The sequence below is a fragment of the Pogonomyrmex barbatus genome, unplaced genomic scaffold (genome assembly GCF_055798465.1).
Source record: "Pogonomyrmex barbatus isolate J1 unplaced genomic scaffold, ASM5579846v1 scaffold13, whole genome shotgun sequence".
Classification (NCBI taxonomy): Eukaryota; Metazoa; Arthropoda; class Insecta; order Hymenoptera; family Formicidae; genus Pogonomyrmex; species Pogonomyrmex barbatus.
The window spans coordinates 1,912,812-1,937,208 of record NW_028297109.1 but is presented as its reverse complement, the minus strand read 5'-3'; the positions used below and the strand labels follow the sequence as shown (position 1 = coordinate 1,937,208).

Genomic DNA, 24,397 nt, shown 5'->3' with positions numbered 1-24,397 from the left:
TTTTTTACTTATATCATTATCTACTATGTTTCACATAATACGAAACTAATTGAATATGTATATAAATATATATCAACAATAATTTGGAAAAAAATTTTTAACAGAATTGAAAATCATTTGGGAAAATTATTAAATTGATGTATCTGGCATTTTACATTTTTCTTGATATTTATTACGTCTATGTTTTACATAAACAACTTCACTAGTAACACAATAATAATAACAATGCTAAGAATAATCTATGTTTACACGTTACATAATTATAAACATAATAAACTCGCCATTGTCGCTATTCACTATTCACACGCATGTCGACATCGTGCAAATCTAAATAACACTATCAGGAATACGCACAGTAAGAAGAAAAAACATATCACGTCGGGATGTTCGATGGCTCCAGAGAGAGGATACTCGCGTTCCTCCATGCTGGTTTTGAGCAGTCATCTAAAATATTTGATGACTCCAATTTGACGCTTCTTCGATCATATTTCGACTACTATGCTATGTGCGTTAGAACGAAGAATCGTCTTCAAGGATTTCAAGGGAACGTCTTCGAGAAGGATATCTTCGAGAATATGCGATTACTGATTTCCGTGAGATGTTCGTCCCAATTCTTTGCCACGAACGGTAGCATCGCTCGATACAACGTCGGCCAGTATTCATTCACGAATTTCATGGCGGCATTGTCTGAAAGTAAAAATTTAACTGTAACGCTCATGCTTCGAAGGATATTGACGTGTAAAAAAATAAATTAAATAGATTCGTAATCCGTGTTATGCAACGAAGAATTACAGCATACGTATCAAAGTTTCCCATCGAATAATTATCACGAAATTGTTGAAGTGATATAACAAGATAATTAAGGATAAAACAGACAGTTACGATAATAAAAATACAAAAGAAATACGCGTCTTCTTTTGATGTAACTTCAGCTAACAAGAAGAAATCGATCGTTATTGCTCATAAATATGGAAATATGTGAAACTTTCTTACGTAATAATATGCCTGATAATATGCTCAGCTAAAGAACAATTAAAAAAAATGATTTTCTTACTGAGTTCCTCATTGCCGTTAAACATGTCACTGAACCAGATTTGCATTTTTCCGACTTCTGGATTCAGATGGAAATGTTCAATAGTCCATCTATCGTTAGCTACAGGTCCCTCCATTGACCATGTAGCTTTGATATCTTCCATGCTAATATTGAAGAATCCTACCACATAGATTATATAGTTATACAGTTATACAGTACAATATTATACAGTTTTTATGGAAATCAATCTTACTAATAAAAAGACCTTAAAAAATAGTGCTCATAATATTTCAATCTAATAAATTCTAGAAATATGTTACAAAAGCACAAAAAATATACATCATAAAAATTATTTATAAATAAAGTAGCAAAAAAGTTTTTTTTTAATTAATTCCAATTTTGCAAGTATTAAGAACAACTACTTTGCATACCTTCACCTCCAATTTGGAATGATCCCACGGCTCCATCCGCTTTGTAATTACCCTCGATAAGCACCTTCGGCAAATCAACATCCATTTCCAATTTGAAGAAATCATCGGTACGGTGTGTTCTCACAGCCAAAAAGTTAGCTTTTGCAAGTCCATAGGTATTGACATTTTTGACTGTTATGTCTGCGCGTATCTCATTGGTTTCGTACACGGTCCTTTGTTCATCAGTAAAATACGGGTCCAAAGGTGGCAACTCGAGTTTCGGAATACCTTTCGGAAAAATAAACTCGTGTAAACAAAATTCGATATATCAACATAAATTAAATGGTGACACATGCATTTATAATGCAAATAATGATTAATTATAATGTAAATTTAATAATTTTAGTCAATTCACATAGACATAAATATTTAACATTTTTAATATACCTGGGATAAAGTTCGGCCATGCTTCCTGTATCGCAAGTCTCAGGCAAGACGAATAGTCAGGTGAATCATGCTGGCAGGTTTGCACGGCTATATAAAAAAACATATAAATGTATATATTATATAATAATTATATTATATAATATTATATTATATAATAATTATTATATTATATAATAAGTATTATATTATATAATAATTATTATACTAATTAATAATTCATTTTAAATATTTATTATACTAAGATGAGATAAAAATTAATAAAGTCTTAACTTTTTTATTAATATTATTCGGACATTGATCGTATATCTATAATTATTCAATGCTCATTAATTCACAATATTTAAAATTTCAATTTAACAAATATTCAACTGGAATATTTATTACTATGAGTCATTTCAATACGATCTTGTGCAACACTGATTTGGGAAATTCTATATACGAGCTTTGAACCTATTGTGATTAATGTTAACGAAACTTTCCTTTCTCCGGTAAGAAAACTGGCCGACCAATTGCATATCAATTTTCGTAGAACACATTTTTTATCTCATCAAAAAAGAAAGCGACTGCTATTGAAATTAATATGATTATTGGTTATCATGTGTGAAAAATAGTAAAAGTATATGACTAATAAACGTTTGAGCTTGTGCAATTATTATTCATTCAACCGTAAACAACTTTGCTCACATGCAAACTTACATTTGAAATTACTCTAATCATTTAATAATCATAAATATACATTTAAATATAAATATAATTTCATACATAAATATTTATTCAAAATATTACAAATAGTAGTAAATGGAGAATGTTGTAAATAATAAATAATTTGATGAAAAAATAATCTGAATTATTTATATAAAAAAATAATTTTCGTTGTGTAATATATTAATTATTTAAAACTAGTTGCCAATTCTATGTGGATAAAGTAAAACAAGCTATGAAAACAAAAGTAAATTTGCAATATAAATAATATGTTAACAAATGCGCTAAAGATTGTGTTACATATTTTATTTATGTAACACACTGATAATAATGTGACTAATACATATTACTCTTACAATTAATTAAAACTTTTTATCTTAATATCACGTTGTAAAAATAATATCAGTTATAATTCATAACCTTTGATAATGCAATAACATATTAATTAATTTATTAAGAATTAATTATATTAAATCAATATCTGTCAGATTATTTAATTATGTGTCATTATATTACATTAACACTTCAAACTGTTCAGTAATTAAGAAAACTTAAACAGGCTGAGTTTTTCAAAATGCAAAAACTGCCTATTTCTATATAAAAATAACGCTAAAAATATTGCACAATTTCAATAAAATATGCATTTTTGAAAAATAATATTTTCCAACAAAACATTCTATCACAGAGAAAATGATCATCACAATGGCACATGAAATTTAAAAATTAGAAAATATACATATTTTTTTACCTGAACACTAAAAAGTGAAATCTAAAATTCTTAACATTGCTTGAAATTGATTAAATTTTTTTTTATTAATTATTTGACGTTGGAGATAAGCTCAAAAGAAGATAGACAATCAATTAAACCCTAATTAATAGAAATGATTTTTAAATTCGACAAAAGGAATCGATGGTTAAAAACAAAGAACTTACGAAGCTCTAGATCCTCGGCCGCGGCGAGCACAAACGCGGTAGCGCAGAAGAGGGCGAGTGCATAGAACGACATCCTACCTGATTAAAAATCCTGGCAGCTAGCCTGGTCAATTATAAACACTCGGTTTATATAGTTTCCCGGCCCAAGGACTCGGTAAAGATACGTTGCAAAATTGCATGTCATTAAACACGTGAGAGGCGAGGAGCAGCAGCGGCACTTGGTCAGCGGCGATAAACTAAAACGTAGATGTGACAGCTCCAAAGAATGCATCTCTCTTAGTACAGAGCATCTTCAGCGAGTGATATAGAAAATGAAAAATACGACTGTCAAGGCAAAACAAAAAGATATATAATAACTAGGATATAACAACTAGGTAATTAAGATCATTTTCTTTGGGCCACCCTATTTCTTTCTAGTTTGTTTTTCTTTGTCACTGCATCGGTATTTTGGGCTTGGTGCAATTGCGTTGCGCACGATCAGTACATTGTATTTCTTCGTAAAGCAATTTTCCGAGAAATATGTGCGGAGTAATAAGGTGCTTATTCCTTTTAACATTAGTGTCCTTTCTGAATTTAAAATGAGATAAATGTACATTATACTTTGAAAAAAGCGATTGAGAAGAAAATAGATCTATCGATTGTTAAAGATTTATAATAAGTATTAAACAGAAAAATATCGTTATAATATAAATAATATAATATAATTGCTTTATACTAAGCTATTATTTAGTCATATAAAATCATCGAGTCATACACGTTTTCTTCAGTATTATAAATAAATTTAAATGTAAAGGCTATGTGGAAAGAAGCTGAAAGCTTCAAAATTAAAAAAAAAAATTAATAAAATTATATTTGTATAGATTAAGTCTAGATCTAATCTAAAGAAATTTCAATAAATATAGAAATTTTTTTATAAAGTGTATAAAACCGATCGTCATTATGAGTAAATATTATGTAATCATTTTTATCCATAATAGCTACCAGTTGTCATTAAAACCTTGTTACTCTACTAGCTTATTATAAGCTTGCTCATCATTAATAATTTAGAAAAAAATAAAAAAAAAAAATCCGAAACAAATTAAAAAACATTGCTAGAATTCAGGAAAGAAGATATATTTTCTTTACGATCTTAATGTGATCTCACGCAAACTCTAAGCAAATGGACTTCCGTGACCTTGTAACCTTGTATGCACCCTCGCGATGAAGGCGATTGGCGATTGGCTTGCAGATTGGATCGCGTCATACTTCGCGTTTATTCAGTTGCGATGGAATTAAGACCAAATCATGAATGCGCAAAGTAGCTACCCTTGGAATAGATTGCACCGATGGTTAAAAACGAGTTTCTCTAAGGACGTACATGGGAGGAGGTAGAGGGAAAAATGGAGATGCCGAAGAAACGATGCCATTCTCGACGAGACTCCACTGTGACATAGATGTGCACGACGAGCATATGTCGATATATCAGTGCATCGGATGCGGAGGCTGCTATATGGACCAGTGATTATGTATTAGCTGTATAACTATGAATGGTGCGCGTGTGAGCTTTCCTTTCTCATTAGACACCCCACCTTACGATACTCGGCAGTCCTGGAATCTCCTCATGGAGTGACATGTTTTCATTTTATTCTCACGTACCATACAATGCAATTCATTTGTGTACTCACAATATAGTGAAATGAGTAATTCAATTTAAATGAGAACACATCAAATTTCTGTATTTGTGAAAAGAAATAGCCAACTATATTCTCTTTGTAAGAGAGAAATTTTAAGATATTACCATACAATTGTTATTATTAGTCACGTTCCTAATCATCGAACAAATGACTGATTATGACGTAATACTGTTGTGTGGTAAAGTTCTCTTAAATTAGTTAAGAATAGGTTCTTACTCTTGATCATTTGATGTTTTTTACTCTATTGTCAGACAAAAGTGGCCGGCTTAGTACTTAAAAGAACCGTAAGCTACACTTACTAGTCTCTACTAATAAACATGTAACATCTGCGACAATATTGCGTGTGACATCTGGTATAATAAGGTGTGTAGATAATGAAGGGGCACACCACAAATTAGCTAAAGGCTAGTGTTTTTTTGATTTCGCAACTGTTCACTATTTTCCTCATTGACTCTATAAACAACAATAATGTATAATAGATAGCATGCATCACTTTTCAATTCTTATTCTCTGCACATTAAGAAAAACCGTATATTTAAACAACACAAAAAAACAGAAGATAATTTATATGCACAATTTATAAATTTATTAATATTTATAAATTTATTAATTTTCTGTTATTCTGTATTAATAACATATAATACGTAATGTAATAATATAATTGCATAAATAATAATTAAAATTATATAATAATTCTTCTCTAAACGTACAGGAAGCGCATGTGATTTTCGTTGATGTTATCATTTTAATATATTTGATGTAGACCAACTCGAGTAAATAATCGTATTTAATATACATGGTAAACAAGTTGCCGATTTGCATTTTCATCACCAACATCTCTTGTATGACACATATTGCATGATAATCTGCATAAATGCACTCGCGCGGATCAGAGCGCAAGCGATAATGCAACGAGTCCTTGTAAAGGTAAAAAAAGATAGTCCTTGTCAAATTAAAAAAGAAAGAAAGACGCGCATAGCGATCAGAAGTAATCGACGCGTCTTTTCCTACCCCGTTGCATAAAAAAACGGGTGCGTGTGCACGTATCCGTCAGTAGCGTTTCAGCTCATCTATGGGCCCTAAGCCATATATCTATTTTACGTCCTTTTTTATTTACGTAAAGAAAGGAAAAAGTGGGCGGTTAAAACGTAAAAAATTATTTAAACACAAAGTATCAAAAATGTTTGTAAAAATTGTAAATAAAAGTAGTTTTGGGGAATATGATCCTTAACTCTCAAAAATTACACATGAATATAAGCTTTCTATGTATAATATATTTTATCTCTTCGGTAAATTTTTTGTCGCTTGGAGCTTCAATTCGGGTTTGTAGTATTTCGCGAATTTAAATAATAAAACGTCCCTGCTTCTCTGTTAGTTCAGGAGAAAGATATGTAGGCCTCTCTCGAGTAGCATTGGCTTGTTTATACCGATCACCGTTCACCGAACGGTGACTACTTCTAGCAACCCGACGCACGCGTTATCACTTAACGAAAGGCACACAGCCGCGTGGTGGGCACACCACCGCACACTGTTGCACAATGATCGATATAATTACGTTTAACGATTCGCATTTGGTTTCGTGAGCAACGAAACAGGTGCAACTAAACGACGGTGGTGAGGTGAAGAATCAAACTTGCTGCTGCAAAACAGTGTCAATCTTGCATTACATTTCACCGTGCTGCAATAAAACAAACGATCAATCCGCGCTAGATTAAATATTTACATCTACATTCTTTCGTGTTACACTGCAAAAATTATCTCGTAATCGGTCTTATCTGCCCATTTTCTGCAAAACTGTGATTTATATATTTATAAAATACACAATACAGATAAATAGTAATTAAATAATAATTTTAATTAAAATAATTATAAAATTAGATTAAAAATAATTAAGTTTTAAGTTTTGCATTTGGCATTTTTTTATTAATAGATTTTTTTTTTTAATTAACGGATGAATTGTCACTTCTGTACACTTACCAGTATCGTCAGCTTATTCGCTTCTGTCATTATCAATTTCTAGATCAATTTCTGTTTTATTCGTCTTCATTATTGAATGGATGGCCTGTTGAAGATTTAAAAAGAACGCATTTTCAATAGAGCATCCCATGGATAATGTAGAAAACTGTTAGCACTTTACATAGTACTATTAATTATATTATGATATTATAATTATCTATAATGTAAAGAAAGCTCTCAAATTGAACATTAAACTTTTTTTTTAGTCTTCAATGATGACTTTCTTTAAATCTGCCTTTAAATATAATATTTATCATTCTATTATCTATCAGCAAGATGATAAAGATACAACTCTAATGCTTTATGATTGGCAGCACAAAGTCTATTTAACAGCTCTATAATTATAAATCTCTAGATATTGATTAAATTTTATAAATAGTATATTTTTTATATATTCTAAAAAAAAAACATTGCCTTGAATATATCAAAATGTTAAAGCTTTTTTCTACAATACTGATTAATTTTCTCATTACACTTTTTTCATGTGCAGTTAGCATCGTAGAAATTACGTATTTTAATAGTTATATGTATCGAGAGAGTTATCAGTATAATGATAATTATATAATAGTATTAATTGCAAGCACATTTTACATTTGCTTCTATATTAATAAAAACTTTTCTTTTTGAATATATTTAAAATTGTTTCAGATAAATTTTGTAATAAACCATTCCTATTATATACATGTATATATTTTTTTTTTTTATTGATAAAGATAAATAGAAAATAATATTGGATAAATCTATAAATTAAATGAAAAGTAAGAAGGAAATTAGAGAATATGCGCTCGATAATGTCTAGTATTTTTTAAATTCGTCGAGTTTATAGTTCTCGTCGGTATGTATAATCCCCAAGCTTTTTTGTAGCTTCAGTTTCAGTCGATATCATCGCGAAGCTATTCGCTTAGTAAGTAGCGTCATCTAGCCGGAGTGAACTCACTTACACGAACTATATCGCCGTTGATTGAACCCGTGAGCGAATCAGCTGATCGCCAAGCTTACGTGTGGGAGAATCAGCTGTGTGGACAGCATGGACGACGCGAACAGCATGGGTGGTGTAATAAACGAGGATCACGAGATACCGCCTGCCAAATACGAGTGTGAGTATGCCGATTGCGTGTTTCTTTCTCGGCATTATCGTTTTGCGTGCGATGTCTTCTCGAATAAATTTCTATCTGTCAGATGTACTTTGGTGAGTTTTCGCGCGACAATTTCGGGGCCTAACCTCATTATCGTTTCATGCGACTGACATAAATTTTGCCAGTTATGAGACAACTCCTTTTCAGTCTCAGTCAGAATGAGAATATTCATAGAAAAAAATCTACTTCTTTCTGTTATAGATCTGGATCACACCGCGGATGTACAGTAAGTATTATCATTTGTATTTTAAGCGTCTTTATGCGTGTTTAGTTTGCCGGCTAACCTAGAAGAGAGCGCGCAAGCGGTAGCGTAAAAATCGATGGACACATTCGAAAGTGATCTCGAAAAGCGAATATTTATAGCGGAAATCGGCCAATTTACCTTTATGCCTTATCTGCCTTAGATTACACGCATGGGGCGACACGCTGGAGGAGGCTTTCGAACAATGCGCGATGGCTATGTTCGGTTATATGACGGATCTCGAACGCGTGGAAATCACGCAGGTGCATCACATCGAGGCCGAAGGTGATGACATGGAAAGTCTGCTCTTTCACTTCCTTGACGAGTTACTCTTTATGTTCAGTGCCGAGCCATATATAGTTGCCAAGGTATAATTTCTTGTTATTAATTATTAAAATAAGTATATGTTGATAATTCACTATTACGTTCGACAACGTCAGTAATATCCAAATTAATGATATTGTTATTGATTTAGATATTACTTGAAATATAATTACATAAAGTTGTATAAAAATTTATATTTTGAAAGAATTGATGAGATAATGAAAATTATTACACTTGTTAAAAATGTTAACCGATTCTTCTATATTTTTATCATGTTTACTTTTTTTGAAGTAATATATAGTTTCTGTGTTTTATCTATATACAATTATGTTACTTTACTATTGTAACTTTGAAGACACCATTGAATAGTTCCTTTCAATCGAATCATGCAAAACTTGTTACGTCCTCATTCGAAGCTAAAGGTGAAAATCTGCATCTGTCATCAGAAAGTCGAGATTACTGAATTCAATCGGGAAGAGTTTAAAATCAAGGCAACCGCGTACGGAGAAGAGTTCGTGATTGGCAAGCACACGCAGGGCGCAGAGGTAAAAGCTATCACGTACTCGGCGATGCAGATCAACGTTCAGCCGCAAGTGGAAAAGCCCGAGATCTTCGTGATCGTTGATATATGATATAATCCTTGTTTACCGATTTCTCTGCATTTGTATTTTAAAGATATTTCTGTGTACCTTTCTGACAATGCTCTAAAAACGACAAGGAAAAAAGTAGGGGAACGGGGGATGACTCTTGGCTTGAACGAGGGGTTTAGAGGAAAAAGTAGAAGGAGGTCGGTAAGAAGGGCAAGAAGGGAAACCGTACTGTGCTTCCCCTACGGTCTACATAGGATGCGATCCTTTTGTACTTGCCTCGAAGGGTTCAAATAAATACGTTAGAATACACCGGGCCCCCCTTCTTCTTGGTTCGACTTGATTCAGGCATGTACTAAGATTACCGAAACTCCCGAGAAAGCACAATGAAAAAAACAAAAAGTACTATCTTATTGATATTTACGTAAGCAACATGTGAAACACGTTTCGTCATGATAATTTTCATTTTTATGAATTATATATCTTATTTTTATTTAACATTGCTAGTTTACAAATACGTATAATTAAAGTATAAGTAAAATCCCTCTAAGGTAACTTTTAGTCTTTAAATTACAATTCTCTTATAGCACATTTTCTCATACATTTTTCTTGCAATGATTACATAGAGCGAAAAACTGACAGAAATGTAAAAAATATGTAAGTTGAGTGTACGCAACGTTTCCATTCTACGTATTTTTATTATAAAGCACATTTAGTTAACTTAATATTTTATAATGTGCTTTGATAATATATTTATATCATATAATCAACACTTCAATCAACACTTAATTGTAAAATGAAAAACTTGGATTAATTTTGTATTAGATAACTTCCTATAATGACAACGCAATATGTAATGTAATAATGTCATCATTTCTTCATTTACTATATATAAATTTTCGTGATTTAAATTTTTAAATGTAATCACATAAATGTCTAACAGAAAATTAATAGTATATCGTATTATATTTGATTTATTCGTTCATGTATATTTTCATAACAAAATAATCAAAAAGATCTAAGAATTAGAAAGAATCTTATGAAAAAAAATGTGATCTTGTTTAAAAATATAACCCATTATTTTTATGGAATTCTATCTTTTTTGTAAAGATGCGTAATGTTTCTTTTGCGATATTATATCTCTACACAGTTGGTATTACGTGTCAAATATAAATAAGACTATCGATAATTTAATCGATTTCAAAGTAAAACAAAAATACAATTTTTGTCGGCGATAATTTATATTCGTTATTCGTTCATCGATTTTCTCATCACTTTCGATGCAACGACGTTCTCGGGAGGGGCCCGTCGCGCTTTCCGTCCCGCTACATCCCTGCAGCTGAATACCCCTCCTTTCGCGAAGGAAGGGACGATCGTACGCTGAGTTTCGGGCAAGACCAGGCAAGAAACGAGAGACATCAGTGTCCGGCAAGATCGTCGAAAGCGCGTATGTGCGCACGTACGCGCTTGTACGGTCGTTGTCAAATTAATACGTCACTAAATTGCATAATTCGCGAGTGTTGTCTACGTAACGCTGTCCGTTGCCCCTCCATCCCCCCCCGGTTCCGTTGCCGTGGTATAGTGAGGCCCGGATTAAAGGGACCCGGTATCCGTCGTTTAGAGAGAAAGAGAAAGGAAAAAGGGACATAGAAGGGGGAAGGGAGGGGAAGAGAAAGAAGGGAAAAACGAGAAGATTCACTTTGTTCGCCAACACCCCCGAGCATGGCGGACCGGTATGGTAATAGTGCGCTCCGGAAACGCGGGAATGCGTGCGAGAGTGTCGAAAGTGGCCGATAACCGATGTCGCGCAACGTGGACGAGGACGTGAAGGAGAGCTACGGGAATATCTCTCGATACGGCGTTATCGTCGCCTAGGCGGCGAATCCTCGGCGACGAAGGAGCGGCCCACGGAATTTTGGCGGGTAAACCGGACGGAGGCGCGCGAAGTGACCGCCGACGTTTGACGGGATCAATTCCTAGCCGATAACCTCGATGAGGACGATTCTCGACGGGATACAATGACGCGCGTGAAACGACACGGGGCGCGTTCGTAATCGCGATAATAACGAGCCGATGTTATCGGGTGGTTATCACCGGTTGCCCGTTAAAACAGGGTTATTCTTTTGATATCTTCGCTCGCCCGCGGAGATTTGCATGTCAAGTCAATGTCGTGATATCATCGGGGAACAGCTCGGACGTATCGGGTATACGACACGAAGCCTGGTGGCGACGGCGCAACGTGACGCAACGTGACGCGACGCGACGCAGCCCTCGCGAGGAAGAGGCGGCGCGGCGACGGTTTTGGCGCGCGTATTTCTCAGCTGTCGCGTGTGACCGGCAGATGGCCGGTACGCCGGCTCACGGACACGCCGTTGACACACACACGAACGATCGACCGCGCTGCCGCTCACCACCGCGGTGAGGGTGCCGCCGTCCGGTTGCGAGCGCGCGCACTTATGAAAGGTGACGAGGAACGACGCGTCGTCGCCTCGTAAACGCGGACGCGACCCGAGCCGGTTGGTCCGCGCGAAAGTGCCTTCCGCCCATCTCCAAAGTCCGCCCGAGCCAATTTCTATCGTGCCACGGGTGGCGCGGTGCTGAGAGAAACTCGAGAAATTCTGCGCTATTTCTGGTAAGTTGCTTCTATCTTGGTGTTTCATCAAATCATTTTAGAATGTCACCTGCCGAATGCCAAGTGGAAGAGACTAAGAGAAAGATTGTATCAAAATTATGATACTTCTCTCGGAGTTTTCTATTTCACATAATTTTTTCCAAGGAGCTTGACGCGCGGGAGGAACGTAGGCGCGAGCGCACCAATATCACGACATTGTCCGCCACCGACGTCGCGCGACTCCGACTCGCTCACGCAGACAGTCGGAAGCATCATCATGCCTCTCTTTTTCCGTCCTCCTCTCACTCCCTCGCTCACTCGTACGTCGTACGCTCGTACGTACGCACGTACGTTTACCGGCTCACGGTGCGCATGCGCGCCGCGCACGAGCGTGATGCGTGTGAGAACGGCTGATACATTCACGCCGCCGTCGCGCGTCCGCGCTTTTCCGCGGTCGCACATACACGCGCCGGCGGCGGCGCCGCGCGACACGACGCGACGTTACGCGACGTTACGTTACGCGACGCGACGCGACGCAACGCGACGCAACGCAACGCGCCGCGACGGTACCGACATTGCGGTATCTCGTATACACCGACACACACAGCTGGTGGCGCGGGGGACCGATACATCACCTCGCGAGAGAGGGTCCCCTCCAAACGTTCGCAAATACGCACGGACACGCGGCTGATTCTCCGTCTGCTGCTAGCTCTCCGTTTCTCTGTCTGTCTCTCTCTTTCTCTCGCTCCCTCTCTTGGTTTCGCGAGCACCGGCGCGCGGCGCACGCGGCAAACTATCCACTTCTCGTTGCCCGAACCGGCCAGTCGTGCCAGCGCGCTACGGAGCCTGGGCGCCGTCCACAGATTCAGTCGAGGAACGAACGAGCTGACCGATTGCCCGAATCTTCTCTTCGCAAGCCGGTCTCGTGTGTGTGCGCGCGCGCGACGTAACGAGAGAGAGACACACACACACACACGCACAGAAAAAAGAGAGAGAGAGAGAGAGAGAGAGAGAGAGAGAGAGAGAGAACATTCGTTTCTCCTTGTTCGCCGGCCTCCTGGTCGGCCTGAGTCGAATCGAGCCGAGCATGCCGAGGCGGGGCTCACTCTGAGGTCCGAGTGAGTGCGCCACGCCGTATTTTAGCCAGTGAAAAACGGCCGAAACGTTCTCGATCCAACGTATTTTTCTGGAACGAGACGAACGCCCTTCCGTTGTACGAGAAACTGCCTGCTCTTTGGCTACCTGCTGCCTGTTTGCTTGCCTGCGTCGACCCGCCTGTTCCATAGCGTAATCGCCACGAGTGGCGGTGGTGGCGGCGGCGGCGGCATCGAAACGCGCAGAAAATGGACACCGTACTCTAGCAGCAGCCCGTTCCTAAAAACGGGCAGCCTCGAAAGAAAATAGAGACACATGTTGATGGAGAAAAAGGAAAAAATTACCAAATACGGCGATAGGCTGTAAAGCCTCGACGACTACGAGTACGACGACGACGACGACGACGACGACGACAACACGACGACGACGACACGACGACAACGACGAGGAGGAGGAGGAGGAGGAGGAGGAGGAAGAGGAGGAGGAGGAGGAGGAGGAGATCGAGGGCACGAAGGGAAAGGACGAGCGAACGATCGCGATAATCTAAGGTATATCTCGAGACAATTTGGGCTGTCGCAAACTCTTCCAACTACGACGAGAAAGAGCACGAGAACGTTGGCGGCTGTTTGTCGTCGTCATCGTTTTCAGGGCATTCTGTCCCCGGCACAATTTTGCCATCCGCCGCGGTGCTTTCGTGTGCCATATCTCTCTAGAGTGCCGGAACGCGAGTATGCCGATCGGGAGAGATCACCCGGATTAGGGGATGACCGGCTCTAACCATCCTGTGACACGCGCCGCGCGCCGTGTGCTGGCCTGCTGAATCTTCTCCCGGAAGAGAGCGCGGGTCTCCGTCTCAAAATACTGTGCCGCGCGGCATAGTGCAGCGCAGCGCACACATTCGCGCGAGCAGCCAAGTAAGTAGAAAAAAACCGGGAACGAGCCGAGAGGAAGAGAGACGGAGCGGTGGCGGCGACGGCAAGCGGCGGAGAGCGGAGAGCGCATACCTCTTCGCGCCGACTTGCTACTTCCGTCTCTCTTTCTCGCTCCAGATTGACGCGCATTGTCGTCATCGTCGTCATCGTCGTCGTCGTCGGTGGCGACGATGGCGTTTTATTCGCGACTTCCTAGTCCCGTCAGGTCAGCACGCGGTGCTCGTGCAACATTTTGCCGGTAGAAAGCATCGTTTCGATTTGAATGCATTGAAGGATCTTCGGAAAACGTCTCGGAGCAACGTGATCATACGCTGCTCCTTTGTAACGTGCCGGCAGCACACCTTACTAGGAATCCAGTGTCGTCTTGGCTCTTTAAACGAGTTGACCGCGACGGTGCGTCCACATTCACGTATACGTGTGCGTGCGGCCGCGTGTGCGAGCGCGCGTATCTCCCTCCGGCGCCGCAACTGCCGCCACCGCGACGAGCCGGCGTGCGTATGCGTGCGTGCGTGCGTGCGTGCGTGCGTGCGTGCGTGCGTGCGTGCGTGCGTGCGTGCGTGCGTGCGTGCGTGCGTGCGTGCGTGCGTGCGTGCGTGCGTGCGTGCGTGCGTGCGTGCGTGCGTGCGTGCGTGCGTGCGTGCGTGCGTGCGTGCGTGCGTGCGTGCGTGCGTGCGTGCGTGCGTGCGTGCGTGCGTGCGTGCGTGCGTGCGTGCGTGCGTGCGTGCGTGCGTGCGTGCGTGCGTGCGTGCGTGCGTGCGTGCGTGCGTGCGTGCGTGCGTGCGTGCGTGCGTGCGTGCGTGCGTGCGTGCGTGCGTGCGTGCGTGCGTGCGTGCGTGCGTGCGTGCGTGCGTGCGTGCGTGCGTGCGTGCGTGCGTGCGTGCGTGCGTGCGTGCGTGCGTGCGTGCGTGCGTGCGTGCGTGCGTGCGTGCGTGCGTGCGTGCCTGCCTGCCTGCCTGCCTGCCTGCCTGCCTGCCTGCCTGCCTGCTTGCCTGCGAGAGCGAGCGAGCGAGTGAGTGAGCGCGTCGATGTACACGAGGTCGTGACTTCGATTCTCATTACTCACCGGCGATACGACGTTAGATCGAGTTTCACGAGATTCCGCGAACGCTGTTCTCGATGTAAGAATGGCGCGAAGAGAGAAACGGGAGATTCAGGTGAGGTGGAGTGATAAGTTGTCGCGTGAGGAAAGGCTGCTCGAAAGGAAAGTCTTTGTTTCGTTATTTGTATATTACGCTCGCAAGCCTTTCGTTCATTCTTTTTCCAATACGTTGATATATTGTTACGTCTAGTTTCAAAACGAACAGATGTTTCGACTCTCGAAAATGTGCAAAAATGATCGAGATGCGCGATATTTAACAGTTCTACCAATAGGGAGGCGCCGTTTCCTTACGCTCGCGCGTCATTGGCCGCTATCGTGCTGCGATAGTGCTTTTCCTCGGGTCTCGCTTTTTCGAGAATGAATCGAGAATTTTAGCAATCGATGATGCGAGAACGCTGGCGGCAATGCATGGCCTTCGATCGATGTTAACAGCTGATTACGCGCTACATCGGACTAGGATTGTGACACCATCCGTCATTATATATTTCTGATTTAACTTTTTCCTCTCGTATATTGAATAATAAAAAATTAATAATTTCATTTATGTTAACAGAATCATGCATTTTAAAGGCGTTACTTGACAAGTTAAACTCAATTAAATCGATCGGAATTTGGTCAAAGTCACCCTAAAGGGAGATGGCCATGCGGTGTCGATAGAGCTCATGACCTAAGACCTCGCCGGCGAGCGGAAGAACGAAATAAAGGGACAAGCGACGAGAGACGAGAAGAAAGAGAAAAAAGATAGATAAAGAGAGGGACGACCTCACATCTGGCAGCCTGAAGCCTCGTGCACACGAGACACATTGCGCATTCGTTTGCATTCTCGCACAGCGCACGTCCCGTGGACGCCTGCCGCCGCCGCCGCCGCCACCACCGCCATCGTCATCGTCATCGTCGTTGTCGTTGTCGTTGTCGTTGTCGTTGTCGTTGTGGCGGCGGCGTTTCCTGTCTTTGGCGCACTGAGTATCCGGCGTTAGTACCCACATCGTGTCCGGCTGCGAAAGTGCGGAACGAAATCGCGAAATCGCCTTGCCGGTGTACTATTAGTAACCTCCGAGTTTATTCGCCTCCGAGTGAGTAGTCGAGTAGACTGCCTTCGCCGCCGTTCGTGAATACGTTCTCGGGATCGATGTTGGTGCGACGTACTCCGTCGATTCTGCCAACTCTCACCAACCTGATCTCGCGCCGAGATCGACTTGACGGGCCATCCCCGTGAGCGACCAATCAACGAGCGAGAAGGTGAACATCGAGCGGTCTCGTCTCTTTCATGTTGAGATAAGATATATTAACGCATGGTTTGGTGACGGTGTCGGGTGTTAAAAGGGCATTTATACTTCAATCAATGTCGGATTATTTTTTTTGCATTAAGTATTTCTTTTGGCTGATACGTCATATGATGTTCCGCATTTTTATTATCTTTGAGATAACCAGATTGACCAATAAATAACTCCATGTCACGCATTGCTCCCAACCTTCAAGGCATAAATCGTGACGCTATTGGTCTCGGGAGTTCCAAACTGCTCCTGCTAGTTGGTTGTGTACCCGGCAGAAGGTTCGAGCCGATAATGCTTTAACATTTATCGATGTTATAATAACGATTTTAAATGCTTTGACCTATATTTACATGCATTCGGAATATATTTTTGGAAATAATAAAATTGAACACATGTCTCTACATACAATGTTATTGAATAATTTAAAAATTTTATAATTTATAATTTTATTAGCGAACTTTAAATATATAAAAGTACATACATGATAACTAAAAAGCCATCAAGAAGCGCCGTAATCAATCTAACAAAAAAAAAAAAAAAAAAAAATAGATTGTATCAATTATATTTGTATTGTTCTCGTTACGGAAATGTTACAGAAATATTACAGAAATTTTCTATAATATTCGGAGTTGAAAATGAATTATAAAATGGGATATTTTCGAGGCACGAATCTGTGATGCGCCGTCTCTTTAAACCGTATCCGGAACGATCGACTGTCCCGGAATGCATGCTCTTTTTTTCTAAAATTCCCCGACCTGAGCGCACCATGGGTCCGTTCTTAGACGCACCAAGAAATTTGAGGCCCTTAAGTTAATTCATTCGATTTAAATTATCTTGCGATATAATATTCTTAACTTCTCTTGCGATATAATATTCTTAACTGCTCTTCTCATTACATTTGATTACTTTGCTTCTGGATGCTCCTTTTTTCTCGGATTTTGTATTAAATATAATGAAGAAATAAAAAAAATATAAGCACACAAATAAAAGCAACTTATTTTTTCTTTTGCTATATAAAAATAAGAAATATATTCGAATTAATAATTTTTTAGATTATTAATTTAATGAAGGAAAATGAATAGTTTTTTTGCTAATTGCGTTATAAATATCTCGCAATTGATTCGAAAATGTAACTTGATAATCGCTGTATCATAAAAAAAGGGGGCGAACGGATACGTTATTTGGTAAAGTACAAATAATTTTATGATATTCGCTCAATGCAGATAAATAAATTTAAGATTTATATAAATTCATATATATTGCATATACAAGTGTTGATCAGATGAAAAGACCGAAATTAATTTTAATATTTACATCGTGTTATATTTCAACTTTTACGCAGACAAGCATTATATCTCGCAAGATCCACTGACTGCGACATTTATGTATGTTTATATCGACGGAAACATATACGAGAAATGATTTTCGAGAACGTAATCTTCTTATTTATAGCTTCTGATGAATATGAAACGGTAGTCACGTGGATGCTGTAGTTGATACACGACGAACTAATCTATAAGCATAAGAAAAGTACCATTCTGATAAAATGTATCTACTTCAATCCTTGAAATTGTACACCATTGTACACTCCACCTTACCATAGTTAATTTTGTAAACGTGAATCTTATTTTTAGGTAAATTGGGTGGGTAAAGGTAAACTATCTAATTGCACAGCTGGCAAGAATTAGAAGTAGTATATCTTGATTAAGTATCGATTAATGACTTCGGACTTATCAACAAAATCCTTGGGTAATGATGGAACTGTTTTCATGCTTTTTAAAAGATGATGATAATCAATCAGCTGTGCTGGCATTTTATACATTCTAAGATGCTGAATATTTTATTTATATTTTGTTTTTGTTTTTGTTTTTTTTTGCTTCTGATATGATAAAAAATTTGTTTCTTATTCAATAGGTTTGGTTTTTTCCATGATTTTATTTATTTTTTATGCCATTTATTTATTTAATTATTAATTTTCTTAGAAAGAGGAAGATATATTTCCAAAAATTTTTATATTTTTAAAATAAATGTATATATTTAAATTTTAATGAACCAAATGTCCTCATTTCCTGTTCTACTTCTAGTTTTTTTTTTTTTTTTTCATTATTTTTGTTTTTCTTTTTGTTTTCGAAATGTGATATATATGTAAGCCGAATCTGTTCAACTTTTATCTGATCTATTAGCTTCTCCTATTTCTATTTTATTAAATTTTCTTCTCGTTTTTCAAGTTTCACATGTATTCGAATTTTACAAATAATTCCGCTCACTATTACTTTCTTGCGTTTTTCTGCGGAATGCGAGCGGGAATCAAATTTTCTCCAACTCCATCGCTTCTTCCCTGCTTCTCGCAGCCACTTTCATTGGACTCTCAGTCTCGTGCGCATCCGACCTAAAGCACGGCGCCGCGCAATCCGATCGCACCTTCTGCCAAAGACAGACGGATGGAAAGTGAAAGAAGGGAAGGAGAAAAAAAGAGAGAGAGAGAGAGAGATGCTAATATCGCGCAACACACGTAGCATTGCCACGGTGCTCGAGTCGTCCTTATTATTTCCGTTATTGCCCGTGGTTTATATACGCGCGCACCCTTATGTGTGTGTGTGTGTGTGTGTGTGTGTGTGTGTGTGTGTGTGTGTGTGTGTGCGTGCGTGTGTGTGATACCATAGTTGTCTCCTCCTTTGCGCCCGGTGTGCGGACAGGTCGCCCGGATCGTCGTCAACGCGGCGTGTCTTTTTTCCCTCCTTTCCTCCCTTCCGTCCCCGTGCGAGAAGTGAAAAACCTTGGGATTTAAAAATGACACTCGCCGCAGCGGCCGCACGTGCAACACGCCGAACTACACACACGCGTGGCAAGCAGCAGCGGTTAACGGCCGAAAATGCAGAGTGTGCTTAGAAATAGGTTTGTTGCGCTGCCTGTTATCGTCTATCCTTTCTTCGCGTGCCGAATGGCCGGTTATGTTCACGTTATACGACTTGCGAGTCCGCGTGGCTTCGCGTTGGTTCGATCACGAACATGTAGGTTCAGCTTGCATCGTCTGACTCGCATCTGCGGATATATGTGATCTCATTGAAATGTCCGATCGCGTTAATCTGCGTTGCATTTTATGCGGACAGAAGACATTAATACGTTTTCTGCTTATTTGTATCAAAGTTTATGTGTTTGTGTTACTTTACCCTTTAGAAATACTCTTACTTTGGGTGTTATTAATGTTACTGCATTTTGTGAAAACAAACATAATTATTTTATTAGAAAAATATTGTGCAGCTTTTTGTAATTTAACAATCGTGCAGTTTCATGTATAACTTACTGTTTCAGATACAATCACATTACCAGGATGCCTCGGGTAAGGAGACAAGTGATCTTGGATGATCCAAACAGGCCTGTTACACCAGACATGGTTGAAACAAAGTTATGTGAGTGACAAAAACATAATTCAAGACTTGTGTTACTTTGTCATTGGTTTTCTTTTGGATTAGCTTATTTGGATAATATGTTTTTACAGTAAAGACCGAGTTCCTGGATGATGGTTCCTTGGATGAAATACAGCCTCCAAAAGTAGCGGAGGAAACACCAAGCCCTCATTTACAGGATCATCAGTATGGACAAACACCTTGTTATCAGATAACGAGGAAACCCACACAACCACCACCAAGAGCTGAGGTGATAATTCATGAATGATAATAAATTAATAAGATAACATTTTTATAATAACTAGATTTTTTACTCTAATCTTAAAATATCCAAGTGTTAATATATAAATATTAATATTCTTAAAGGCATAAAGGCATTAAATTAATGTAATGGTGTTATCTAATTGAAATTGCAATTTATTTCTCTTCTTGGCAGATATCAGTTCAAGCGGTAAAAAGAAGACTGAATTTGGAGGTAGGGACAACTGGTCCCAGTCAATCTGCCTTCAAAGCACCCAGAGGGAAACGTAGAAGATCTGGCTCGAATTCTTTAACTGGTCATACACCTACCAAAAGTAAATATCGCTTTCATTGACGTTATCTTATAATCTTTCTGTCTTTATTTCTGCATATCAAAGAAATCATGTAATTATTTGTTGCACTAGGTAAAACTGTAGAAAGGACACGGTATGATACGTCTTTGAGTTTGCTCACAAAGAAATTTATTCATTTAGTCGAGAGCAGTCAAGATGGTGTGGTGGATTTGAATGTAGCGTCAGAGAAGTTGGAGGTACAAAAACGTCGTATATACGACATTACTAATGTTTTAGAGGGCATCGGTATCTTAGAGAAGAAAAGTAAAAACAATATCCAATGGAAGTACGTTATCTACTAATATATTATTCATTTTATATTAGTCATTTATCATTTAAAATCAGAGATTAAATGTAATAAGATGTAAATGTAAGTCAGAGATTACATTTAAAACATTAATTGTTACAGGGGCGGTCAGTTACCGAACAATCGGAATGATATCGCTAATCTTAGAAGAGAGGTTGCAGATTTGGAAGCTAAAGAGAACACTTTAGATCGATTGCTTCACGGTGCTGACAAAAACCTGCGCGAGCTTTGCGCGGACAGACAATACGCTTATGTGACGTATCATGATTTACGTTCAGTCCCAATGTACAAAGACCAAGTTATTATGGCTGTGAAAGCCCCGCCGGAAGCAACCCTCCATGTCCCACAACCGCTTAATAACTTTGGTCAACAAAAGGTAAAATATCGATAAACTTTATATTATTTTTATATATATTATGATATTGCTTTCTTAAATGTCGAGAGAAATGTATTTTATGTTCTTTGTGATCAAAGAAAAATATATTTTATATAAATTGTTGTGTGATTCATGTTTTAATCATATCAATATCTTTAGCTTCAGATGCATATGAAATCGGAACATGGAGAGATAGATGTGTTTCTATGTCCTGAGGATCCCACAGTCAAAACGTTACCCTATTCCGGGTATGCGACAACGCAATCTGTGCCTCAATCAAAAGAATCTGATATATCTTGTTTGTCTCCTGAATTGTTGGTTAATCGGGAAAGCGATGTACAAGTCGAGCCAGTACCTTCTGACGAGAGCTTCATAAATACTCGTCTTTATCCTGTAACTACAGTTACCAGTATAACAAGTATGAAGGATGCGTTCTTATGCGATTCCGATGATTATGGACCAATGGGTGGTGGCAAATTCCAACTCCAAACAGAGGACCAAATCAGCTCAGGTAAGATTATCAGGAATTAATGCTGCTTGGTTTGCTTTCCTTCTCTTTTTCGAAAAAAAGCTTTTTTTTTGCATTTTATATTAGTAGTCAATTTATCAAAAATAATAGGAATATTTATGCAAATCTTACATAATCAATAATACTATCGTATATGATTAATGTTTATGGATGATGTAAAATGTTGATACTAACTCTGTTTCTTGATTCTTGAACATATATGATATTATCAGTATTATTAATTCAATATTACTAATCAGTATTATTAATTTTGTAAAGTCTGCATTAAATTAATTTAAAAGAAAGAAAAAACATTTTTTAAAATAGGCTTTTTCTAGTAGATTATTAATTAATATTAATATTCTTGTTCTAGTAGATTATTAATTAATACTCTTTATTTACTTTTGTTCAAGCAAAACAGTTTATATTCAATATTTTATTTTGCTTACGCAAAAGTTATTTGTTTTTATATTACAGTCAGTAAATTGTAGATCTTTTTCATAAATATTTTACAAAATATCTTTCCTTTATATTATCACAGATTAGGCAATTTTGCATACTATATTAATAAATTGTAAATTAAAACGCATATTTAAGAACAAAATAAATGTTCATCAAAAATGGAAAATTATAAATTTTCTTTTTATATTTGCTCGAGTTTATTATGATGTCTAAAAATGTACTATTTTATAAATAGAATATTTTTTTATTTCTTTTTATTGTCGAAATAGGTTTATATTTCTAATATTAAATATTGAAAAAATATTATATATGCGGGTTACGCGATAATATATTCATTATAATTGGTATTAAAATTTTTATTTTCTTATTACAATTGAATATTATATTGAATTATCAAGAATAAAACGAAAAGTCTTTTTTTTATTATTGTTATTTCTTCTTGCACATATGTTAAAATAAATTTATTATTTTACATATCATTCTATACATATCATTCTATTTTTGAATACAAATTGATAAAATGTATTTATTGAATACAAATTGAATAAATGTATCAGATTCTCTTTGATTTATGAATTAATAAACAGCTCTAATTTATTATCGTCTGTTATAAAGTTGATATTTTAACACGCATGTAGCTTAAATTATAGATACATTTATTAATATACAAAATGATTGAGAAAGGAATTTTTAATATATTTTATTTCTATACTAAAAGAAAAAATTATCATGATTTTTCGCTTCTAATATTCGTTTGTAATATTTGTAATTCATAGTATTGTTGATATTTAAAATGTTAACATTGTTATAATATCTTGTTGTGCGTATTTTGTATATTCTTTTGCTTATAATTCTTGCGCATAATTTCTAATGCTTTATTTAGTTTAATGCTTTATATATATGTACATTTAATTTAATGCTTTATATATACATTGTATTTTTTTTTTTAATAAAACATTTTTAAATTTTACCTTTTGTCTCTGTATTACTAAAAATATTTTCAATTTATTAAATGTTCTTTTTATATTAAAAGTTCCGCAGAAATATTACATATACTAATTATTCTGCAATTGTATTGTATATTCTTTCTTATTCGAAAAGAATATATTGCATGCCGCAATTTAATAAATATTCGTGGATAAACATCATTCAAAAGAAAGGTAGTGGAAATTAAGTATTTCCATGTAATTTAATAACTTGTGTTACCTTTCTTTTGAATATTTCATTGCCTTTTCACCAATGGATGATGGCCGTACCCTGATGGAGCTCTGGCTGTGACTTGTGTGTTAAAATTATCAAAATCACATCACAGGCAGAGTTCTAGTTAGGTAACGGTTTTAAACAGCAAAGTTCGTATTTTGCAAAGGTACGTTATTTATACTAACTATTGGCTTTTATTATATTTTATGTAATGTTATAATTGTTAATGTATTATCATAATGCTCAAATACAAACGCGGTTTCCATAAAAATCTTTTATTATTTTCAACAATTTTTGAAGGAAAACATGTACATAATTTGGAGATACGATCAATCAAAATTTTGCAACAATTTTTTACTTTAATTCTACAAGTAGCACTTTTCTTACATGATCAAATAATCTATTTTAAAAATGTTGCCGTATTGTTATCTTTAAAATTTAATAAAAGCTTGTAAGCAAACTTGACAAACTGCTTTTAACATGTAATCTTAGAAATTAACAATATGCGATTATAGTTTAACGCTTTATAACCGACTGCAAACTTTTTAAATAAAATACAAAATGTTTGTGATGCATTACAAGAAAATTGATTGAAATTAATTTAAATATGTCACATTACTGATTACATATTTCTTATTAATATAATTAAGAATTCTTAATAATTATTTAATTTTGTACATGTGTGATAGTTTTCAGAATTATTTTCTCAAATCTGACAATAATTTAAATCTGTAAATAATTCTGGATTTGATGACAATTTCGTCATTCGTTTCGTCTTTTGTTACAGATCTGAGTATTCTCGATTTTGGAGAACAACTACTGACTTTGGAACCACCTCTCTCCGAAAACGACTACTCGTTCTCGTTAGGCACTGAGGAGGGTCTTTCGGATCTCTTCGATTTTAAATTCTAGGAATATCATCGTTTATTGCACGAGCGTTCGTGTTTTTTTGAGCTGTCCCTCATGCTCAAATGGACGGAATTGCTTCGTCAGTTTTACAATGCGCCTTCGTGTTATGCAGTGGTGATTGG

The 24,397-nt window shown here is 37.4% G+C and overlaps 3 protein-coding genes across 16 annotated transcripts in view; 2 read left to right on the top strand and 1 right to left on the bottom strand.

The window, feature by feature from the left end:
- Window positions 1-149: 149 nt before the first annotated feature.
- LOC105423211 (circadian clock-controlled protein daywake) lies at window positions 150-8,864 on the bottom strand. 7 transcript variants are annotated; one of them, XM_089072453.1, is made up of 7 exons: window positions 8,733-8,864; window positions 7,176-7,260; window positions 3,526-6,876; window positions 1,891-1,977; window positions 1,465-1,731; window positions 1,055-1,213; window positions 150-687 (listed from the first exon to the last, which is right to left on the bottom strand). In XM_089072453.1, exons 3-7 carry the CDS (start codon window positions 3,596-3,598, stop codon window positions 539-541), a joined length of 735 nt encoding a protein of 244 aa, XP_088928579.1. In that variant the 5' UTR covers window positions 3,599-6,876; window positions 7,176-7,260; window positions 8,733-8,864; the 3' UTR covers window positions 150-538. The 7 variants fall into 7 exon arrangements, with proteins under 7 accessions (XP_088928579.1, XP_088928581.1, XP_088928583.1 ...); XM_089072455.1 differs by having other exon boundaries at window positions 3,526-3,815; XM_089072457.1 differs by having other exon boundaries at window positions 3,526-3,628.
- Window positions 8,201-10,740, top strand: Archease (protein archease). Of its 2 annotated transcripts, none has more exons than XM_011632885.3 (4): window positions 8,201-8,311; window positions 8,552-8,576; window positions 8,755-8,959; window positions 9,362-10,740. In XM_011632885.3, exons 1-4 carry the CDS (start codon window positions 8,242-8,244, stop codon window positions 9,545-9,547), a joined length of 486 nt encoding a protein of 161 aa, XP_011631187.1. In that variant the 5' UTR covers window positions 8,201-8,241; the 3' UTR covers window positions 9,548-10,740. The 2 variants fall into 2 exon arrangements, with proteins under 2 accessions (XP_011631187.1, XP_088928584.1); XM_089072458.1 differs by having other exon boundaries at window positions 9,332-10,740.
- A 193-nt stretch (window positions 10,741-10,933) lies between these two features.
- LOC105423207 (transcription factor E2F5) overlaps window positions 10,934-24,397 on the top strand; it is a 17,010-nt gene continuing 3,546 nt past the window's right edge. The window contains exons 1-9 of one of the 7 annotated variants that reach the window (XM_089072449.1): window positions 10,934-12,134; window positions 15,793-16,478; window positions 19,826-19,923; window positions 20,013-20,170; window positions 20,357-20,495; window positions 20,586-20,799; window positions 20,923-21,196; window positions 21,356-21,707; window positions 24,154-24,397. The exon at window positions 24,154-24,397 is cut by the window's right edge and continues 3,546 nt beyond it. In XM_089072449.1, coding sequence (XP_088928575.1) covers window positions 19,845-19,923; window positions 20,013-20,170; window positions 20,357-20,495; window positions 20,586-20,799; window positions 20,923-21,196; window positions 21,356-21,707; window positions 24,154-24,278 — 1,341 coding nt within the window. In that variant the 5' untranslated portion in view covers window positions 10,934-12,134; window positions 15,793-16,478; window positions 19,826-19,844 and the 3' untranslated portion in view covers window positions 24,279-24,397. Of the gene's footprint in view, window positions 12,135-13,105; window positions 14,123-15,792; window positions 16,479-19,191; window positions 19,409-19,825; window positions 19,924-20,012; window positions 20,171-20,356; window positions 20,496-20,585; window positions 20,800-20,922; window positions 21,197-21,355; window positions 21,708-24,153 lie in introns of those variants that run through there. The other 6 variants (XM_089072448.1, XM_089072446.1, XM_011632882.3 and 3 more) reach the window with 6 other exon arrangements.